General features: G+C 38.6%; 1 protein-coding gene across 1 annotated transcript; it reads right to left on the minus strand.

The window, feature by feature from the left end:
* Positions 1–3,419: 3,419 nt before the first annotated feature.
* ltc4s (leukotriene C4 synthase) lies at positions 3,420–8,147 on the minus strand. The gene is made up of 5 exons (XM_083561529.1): positions 7,807–8,147; positions 7,199–7,298; positions 5,661–5,731; positions 3,945–4,026; positions 3,420–3,858 (listed from the first exon to the last, which is right to left on the minus strand). Exons 1-5 carry the CDS (start codon positions 7,862–7,864, stop codon positions 3,708–3,710), a joined length of 462 nt encoding a protein of 153 aa, XP_083417655.1. The 5' UTR covers positions 7,865–8,147; the 3' UTR covers positions 3,420–3,707.
* Between the last annotated feature and the right edge of the window lie 250 nt (positions 8,148–8,397).

Genomic DNA, 8,397 nt, shown 5'->3' on the forward strand with positions numbered 1-8,397 from the left:
GATAAATCTAACCATGATGTCCATGCCCAGCTTCAGCTTGTTCTCCTCCTCCAGCTCCTGTCTCATTTTGTTTAGCTTCTTAAGCTCTGAACTTAGCCAGACCATGGATCTCCAAACTGGCCACTTCTAAAGGTCACTGTGTGCCATCCAAACATCAGGGTGGGAGATTTAATGGGAAAACCATGAACATGTGTGGACATCAAGGTTAGAAAGGGAGGAGTTTTGGTGTATTTGAGTTTTCTGAGGGTTAAAGACATTACAGACCAGGATATAAACAACTTAAAAAAAACTTTTCCAAGATCCTGTTTTTTTTTTTTTTTATTCTATATAAATAAAGTTGCAATGCAGGAAAGACAAGAGTCAAATTTATTTCTATAGCGCTTTTCACAACGGACATTGTCTCAAATCAGCTTTACAGAATGTAAGAATTAGGTGAACAATGTGTATTTATCCCTGATGAACAGCCATGGCGACTGTGGCAAGAAAAAAACTCCCTTAGATGTTGTGAGGAAGAAACCTTAAGAGGAACCAGACTCAAAAAAGGAACCCATCCTCATTTGGGTGATAAGAGTGTGATTTTAATCTTTAAAACAATACAAAACACCGGTGAGTGAGAACTAAAATGAGCACCGGCATGTAAGATGGTGAGTAATGTCCTTTCTACAGTCTTATACATTATACATGTCATAATCAGAACTCACATGAGTACCTTCCCTTGCTTAGTAGTTCTATTTATGTCCAGTGTGTTCCCTGTGTTCTGCTACAACAGGAAGCAGAAACCTAGAAGCTAAATGTGTCAATGTACACAAGGCAGTTAAATAACAGACACGTTACTTGCTATGTAACATTCAGCGATGATGACTCAATGGTTTAAGAAAATGCAAAAAAAAAAGTGTTTGCTAGCCTAAATTGTACATAGTCCATCATTCCTATTATCATTTTACATATTCATTTATTTTCTCCCGCTTATCCGTAATTCGGGTCACGGGGGCAGCAGTCTAAGCAGGCCCCCGCCTTTGACAGCTGCCCAATCCTCACAGCACCGTCCCTTACGGTCCCTCCTGCAGGTGGTGAGCCCACAGGAAGGCGGCCCCACGTCACTCCGACGTCACGGACCTTGATATTTCCCTCGTAAGGGACCCCCGGAGCATAGAGGGTTAAGGGCCTTGCTCAAGGGCCCAAGAGTGGCAGCTTGGCGATACCGGGACTTGAACCCCAGACCTTCCGATCGGCAACCCAGCGCCCTAACCGCTGGAGCCACCACTCCCCCTTCATCATTTTACCTACTTTATTTTATTTGTCTTTTTTAAATAGTAATAGTGTTACTATATAATAGTAATATGGTTAATTTTTTATATATTAAACCAAAGTATATGGTTAAGACCATTTAAGGGGACACATTTTCATTTCAAAAATCAAACTTGCAAAAGATGACACATTATTTTTTGTTAGATTCGATAGTGTTAGACACAAAGGTCAGCAAAGTCAAAAGTGTGGAGTTCTTTCTTGCTTTCATCCCATCTGGAAGTGTTTATTTCCCTAAAATTTTTCTTTCACTCGTTTTTCTCCTTGTTTTTTTCTTATCTAAAATATGTACGTGCAAAAGATGTACAAGGAGACAATAAAACATGCACCTTATGCATCTTCTACTATTAAAATAACTAATTAACATCAACTCTCTTTTTTTGTTTAAGAAACTCTGATGTGTCCAAACAGAGTTTGTGGTTTAATGGCAATAAGCCAGAAGAAATTAATTTCAGGCTTCTTGTGAGGAAAACCATAACAACATATGCATTGCCGTTTCCAAAGCTCCCTAAAGAAAAATGAAATTAAATAAAAAATAAAATTGTTGTAAACACACGCGAACAAACAGATGATTTAGTGTAATAAGGCCTGTTTTTTTTATCTGTGTTAAGCAGCAACCAGACCTTGGATTTGTTACAAATAGTGACGGCGCCCTCTAGCGTTTACCACGAAATCAGCACATAAAATGCTTCTTTTTCTTCTGGCTGCTCCCGTTGGGGGTCGCCACAGCGGATCATCCATCTCCATATTTCCCTGTCTTCTATTTTTGCCTCTTTCAAATTAACCACCTGCATGTCTTCGATCACCACATCGAAAAACCTTCTCCTTGGCCTTCCTCTTTTCCTCCTGCCTAGGAGGAAAACGCCCTACATGTGCGGTTCCTTTATAATTCCTCTACTAAACTTATTTCTAATTCACTCCCAATGAAAATCACAGCATATTCAACTTCACCTTCAGCTCCACCTCCTGTCTTTTATTTAATGCCACTGTCTCTAAACCATACAACATCTCAGGTCTCACCACAGTCCTATAAACGTCCCACTCTCACAGATACTCTTCTATCACAAATCACTCCTGCCACTCTTCTCCACCCACTCCACGCTGCCTGCACTCTTTTCTTTACTCCTCTAACACACTCTCTACTTTGCACATTTGACCCCAGTTACCTGAATTCCCCCATCTTCACCACTTCTTCTCCCTGCAACTGCACCACTCCACTGCTCTCCCTCTCATTCACACACTGAACTCTGTGTTACTCCTACTGACTTTCATTCCCCTTCTCTCCAGGCTCTTCTCAACGTGCTCCCTACTCTCACCACAAATCACAATATCATCCTCAAACATCATAGTTCACGGAGACTCCTGTCTGACCTCGTCCGTCAACCTGTCCATCACAACTGCAAACAGGAAAGGGCTTAGAGCCGATATTAGATGCAGTCCAACCACCACCTTGAACCAGTCTGTCATTCCAATTCCTACTGCACACTTCACTGCTGTCACACTGCCAACGTACATTTCCTGCACCATCCTCACATACTTCCCTGACACCCTCATACAATACAATCCTCTCTCTCTCTCTCTCTCTCTCTCTCTCTCTCTCTCTCTCTCTCTCTCTCTCTCTCTCTCTCTCTCTCTCTCTCTCTCTCTCTCTCTCTCTCACACACACACACACACACACACACACACACACACACACACACACACACACACACACACACACACACACACACACATATATCTACAGTGCCTTGCGAAAGTATTCGCCCCCTTAACCTTTGTGACCTTCTGCCACATTTCAGGCTTCAAACATAAAGATATGAAACTGTAATTTTTTGTGAAGAATCAACAACAAGTGGGACACAGAAGGATTCTCTCTATCATATCATATCAGCACTTCAGCAACGATACAACTAAGTTTAAGCTTCTTCCTTTTCACGAAAGAGGACAAAATAAGCCAGAGAGGGATCAACAGTTAATGCTATAGTGTGACTCAGAAATGGAGGAATATAATGTGTCACTGGTTAACAAATAATAAACTGTAGGACTGGTATAAGATGTGGAAATATTTTCTATAATAATGCACTTAATACACACAAATAATACACTTATTTTCATTTAGCATCACTCCTTTGTGTTTTATTACTTAAACTGGTAGTATGCATGTACAATATGATGCAAAATCAGAAAAGGGTCTGATGTGTTGAAAAAAAAAATCCAAAGCCCCCAGTGCATGTTAAACTCTTTATTAAATTTCTCTCACAATAAATTCTAATACACAAAACAGAAAATGTTTAAAGTTTAGAATCATCGTATCAGTGCACTCAGCCTATTAACGCTAAACTTGGCTAAAAACAGGCTTTGATTAGGGTGCAATGGTGGGATGTATTTTCTGGCACTTGCTTTCACTCTAGGTGATTCAGGCCGAGCACCTCAAACAGAGAGCCAAACAAATCCACACCCAGATACAGGTGGCTCATATTGCAGAGCACGCCAAGAACCGATAGGGCGATTATCCCCCACTGCACCTTCGCTGCAAAGTACAGAGGGGCCAGTCTGAGAGATAGAGAGAGAGAGAGAGAGATTTTCATATAAACACAACACCAATACATAAATATCAACAGAAAGCAATAATCATGTACCTTCCCTGTGCAGATGCGGCATATCCATGGAAGTACTGATATCGTCCACAAATGTACAGGACCCCAAGAAAAGCAGACAAAGCTACAAGGGTTAAAAGTAAAAAAAAAATTCAATAATTCTAATTATATCACTATGCAAAATGAAAAAAAATAATTAACTTCTTCAATACTAATTAAACACATAAATAAACAAATAAATGTACCAGACTGTACTCTGTAGCTGGTGTTATCATAAATGGTCCAGTATGGTGGAGATTTTGTATCTACATGTTTTACCTGAAAGGGTGCATGTGGTGCACAAGGTCCAATTATTCACCTTACTTTTTGTATATTTCCTTTGCTAAAAACACTGATCAAACATAAAATACGGAGACTAGGCATAACATTATGGACACCTTTCAGGCATTACATTATTACCACTTGCCTAATATTGTGTTGGTCCCTTTTTGCTGCCGAAACAGTCCTGCCCCATCAAGCATTAACATCCTTAACTGCCTCAGCAGTTTGAGCTACAGTAACTCGTCTGTTGGATCAGACCACACGGGCCAACCTTCGCTTCCCAAGTGCATCAGTAAACCTTGGCTGCCCATGACCCTGTTTCTCGTTTACCATTGTTCCTTCCTTGGACCACTTTTTGATAGATACTGACCACTGCAGACCAGAAAGAGCACACAAGAGCTGCAGTATTGTACATCACAATTTGGCCCTTGTCAAACTCAAATCGCCCATTTTTCCTGCTTCTAACACATCAACTTTGAGTACAAAATGTTCTTTTGCTGCCTTAAATATCCCATCCACTAACAGGAGCCGTGATGAAAAGATAATCAGTGATATTTACTTCACCGTTCAGTGGCCATAAAGTTATGCCTGATCAGCGTATACTGGTTATACCATAATAGTAACTTTCAGGCAACAAATAAAAAGAGTGAAGAGTCGCTTAGGATGTAAAACTTTTTTTAAACTTATTTACAAACTGAAGGGACGATCACCAATCTATTCCTCTGTAAGGCAGACACTGGATAAATTGTTAAAAAAAATATTTACAATCATTGCAAGAAGGCAGAGTTGAAGGTGCTATGAGCTGCAGGTCCTGGAGTTGAAGACGCTACGATTTTCAATGGAAGTGACAAGGATGGACAGGATTGGAAATGAGTTTATTAAAGGGAAAGTGCAGGTAGGACAGTTTAGAGACAAGATGAGTTTAGGGAGGTGGGATTTAGATGAAGAAGAATCATTTTATATTTTCTTTTAAAAGCAGATATTTTTGGGGAAAATTTCTCCAGAAAGGAGTCTCCAGTATCAGCACTTTGGCACAGTTACAGCTGTAAGTTTAAGCTTCTGGGGTTTCTTAGTGAAACCACAAGGTGCTTTCTCATCATATCAGCTTCACAAAAGGGAAAAAAAACAATAGGCAGTTGAGGGAATGATGGTTTATGTGTGCTATTTGTGCGATAGTGTGACTCTGAAGTGAAAAATTATATTATTAAATTATAATGTTAAAGAATGTTTCACTCTTTAACAAATAATAAATTGCAGTACTGGTAAAAGAGAGGGAAATGACTCAGGTAATGCTGTTATTGGAAAAAAAAATTGCAGTCTGTTACCTATTTTGCATTTCACCTATCACATACAAATTATTGTTTCTATGCAAATGCAATGTGCCTTGCATAATTATAGCCTTTCCCTGTAACTTTCAGCAGGTTTTAGGTTGCTTACCTTGGCTAAAGAAAAGTCCAGCCAACCAAAGGGTGATCACGAATAAGGGAAAATATTCAGAACAGTTTGCTCTACAAATAAAACAACAATTATTTGGATTTCAGACAATTCAGCAAACTTATTAAGCACATTTATTAATGTAAAGCCATGAAAAGAATAACAGTTCTCAAAAAATACATGCATTTCGAATTTGGCCTTGTGCCAACATTTGGATGGCCATTTTAGCCATCATAGAAAAATGTTTTGTTCTCCAAAAATTGCCAGCTTTTATGTACAATTATTTAAAAAAATTGTGTCAAAATGTTTCACACAAATTTCGCCAAAGTTTTAACGGCCTAAACAATACTAAAGACACATTTTTAAATGTACATATGTTTTAATCATATCATATCTGTATTTGATAATAAACGTTGACTTCAGCAAAAAAAAAAATCTATTTCGATAGTTTTTCCGGCTTTCGGTCCACTGTCATTACGATAGCGGCCTCTAGGGGGCGAATCACTGACGCCACTTGCTGTTTGTTTTTACACGAGACAGAGGTGCAGCACGGAGTGAACTACTATATTAATTATTTATAATCGATTAATTATAGAATTATATTTATTTAGTAACATATTTACATTCATGATTTTGTACAGTAAAAAAAAAAAAATTCTGTGCTATTTTACATGGAGTGTCAATCAGTAATCGTACGATTCAACATGAATCGTGGTATCAACATGGTACTTGGTATCAGTAAAATCGGTCGACCTCCGATCCTAATACATTTATTGCGCTTTCATTGCTATTGACTTTATTGAATTTACTTAATGTATTTATGTAAATTCAATAAAGTCAATAGCAATGAAAACGCAATAAATGTAATTAGGATACTAATATTGCTCTTTTAATAGGCTATATATCTCTTGAAAAACACTCGTGGGTCCACTGTGCATAACAAAAACTAATCAAGCATTAGGAGACACAATAAATAAATTTAAAAATCATAATAAATCTCCACAATAATACTGGTGGTCACTCTGGCCCATGTAATTGTCTGTTACAGAAATTATTTTGAAAGAAAAGAATTTGCAGATGAGGAAAAGCGTGTTTGAAACAGCAAATGAGGGATGACATTTTGCATGGGATGCTAAAAGACTTTGTAATCATTTGCAATACCACAGCGCTGCTGAATTCTAAGTGACAAAGGTTTATTCATGTTCTACAGTATTACTGCATTTGTACTATAACCTGTGTATGCAGGCTTTTATGACTTTCTTGACTTGACTCTTGACTCATTGGGAACCAAATAGGAGACAGGGCAGAAAGGACAGAAATGTCTCATAGGTTTGGCCTTGTGTGGACATTGGGTGGTCACCACAAGGAAAAACGCTTTGGTTCTCCAAATATTGGTAACTATTGGTAGCTTGGGGCAGAGAGAAAACAAGAGCCAAAGCTTTGCTTGTGGTTACTGAGATAAAGAACAGAAATGTATGTTCATGGCAAGTCCTCAAAACTCTAGGAACAATGTGTACATGTGTGTGTATGTAAACCCTCACTGTGCTCTGAAGACCCTCTCAAAATCAGGGTGTCCCGAGGTAGCCGGAGGAGAGATGGAGTATTTCCGTCGAGCTTTAATCACCTGCAGGGAGAAGTACGCTGGCACAGAGAGTAATAAAGGCTTCATTCATTAGCTATTAACAGCAGCAGGTTTTTGTGTATGCATCACCACCATTCAAAGTGCATTCAAATGTCTTCATGTTTCTCGAAATCCAATGCCGAAAAGCTGTTGTTAAAGCGCCTACAAGGCAACACAGTGGATGCTTTTTAAACTGTTTAAAACCTCATGCTCAACTGTACTAAATGGTTCTTTTCTTCATATCTCTTTATTCATATAACTTTTTTTCTACTATAGTTGCACATTTCTAGGTGCAGTTTAGTGAACGTGGACTAATATCAGTTCGACACAGGTTCCTGTGGCCACAATGATCATAATGTATTACATTAATCAATATATCAATTTTAGTATACAATTGATGTCACAGGTTAAGAACTTATTGATCTATTGAAGTATAATTCCTGTTTACCTCAGCTGTTTTCATGCTGTATGTAACCCCAAAAAATACATATAGACTGCATTCAAGGTGCAGTTGAAGTTTTCTCTTACCTTGCTCCAGAACTCCAAGCACTGTAACAGCAGCAACCCACACCACCTGGTCAAGCATCGTTCAGCAGAAATGCACAGCAGCTCAGATCAACAATCATCCACACTGTGGTTCCTAGACTGATGCGAATTTGTCCACATGTGGGTGAAAGTCAAGCGCACACACACACACACCCACACCCACACCACACTAAAGTGTATTGAACAGGAAGTGTGCCTTATAGAGGAATTAATTTGAATGTTCTTCTATTCTATTCTTCAATCAAGCATCTGGTTGAAGTAGTATTTAAGGAACGTTTTCTGAACGACACTGCAACTCATTTAAACGCTAATTAGGAGCATATCTGATTATTGATCCACCAAATCTGCAGAATTACATATGATTAACCCAGAAGAAATCTGCACATCTTCCTCTACTGAGAAACGAACAATGCAGAAGCATTTACTCGATTTACTTTTGGTTAAAGCAACTAAATGTGTGCAATCAAATCTTTCATAGCCAGAACATTCCAATAAAATTAAAAGACCATTGTGCTTTATGTGGCTTGCATAGGAACATCTGCATACCTGCCCATTTATGTAATTATCAAATTC

Source organism: Silurus aristotelis (assembly GCF_946808225.1).
Source record: "Silurus aristotelis genome assembly, chromosome: 14".
Classification (NCBI taxonomy): Eukaryota; Metazoa; Chordata; class Actinopteri; order Siluriformes; family Siluridae; genus Silurus; species Silurus aristotelis.

Excerpts from the sequence above, each read along its gene's own strand:
- ltc4s (XM_083561529.1), bottom strand. The coding sequence starts at position 7,864 with ATGCTTGACCAGGTGGTGTGGGTTGCTGCTGTTACAGTGCTTGGAGTT. Across the intron at positions 7,299-7,806 it reads GCTTGGAGTTCTGGAGCAAG|CGTACTTCTCCCTGCAGGTG; the intron begins GTAAGAGAAAAC and ends TCTCTGTGCCAG. Across the intron at positions 4,027-5,660 it reads TGGACTTTTCTTTAGCCAAG|CTTTGTCTGCTTTTCTTGGG; the intron begins GTAAGCAACCTA and ends TAACCCTTGTAG.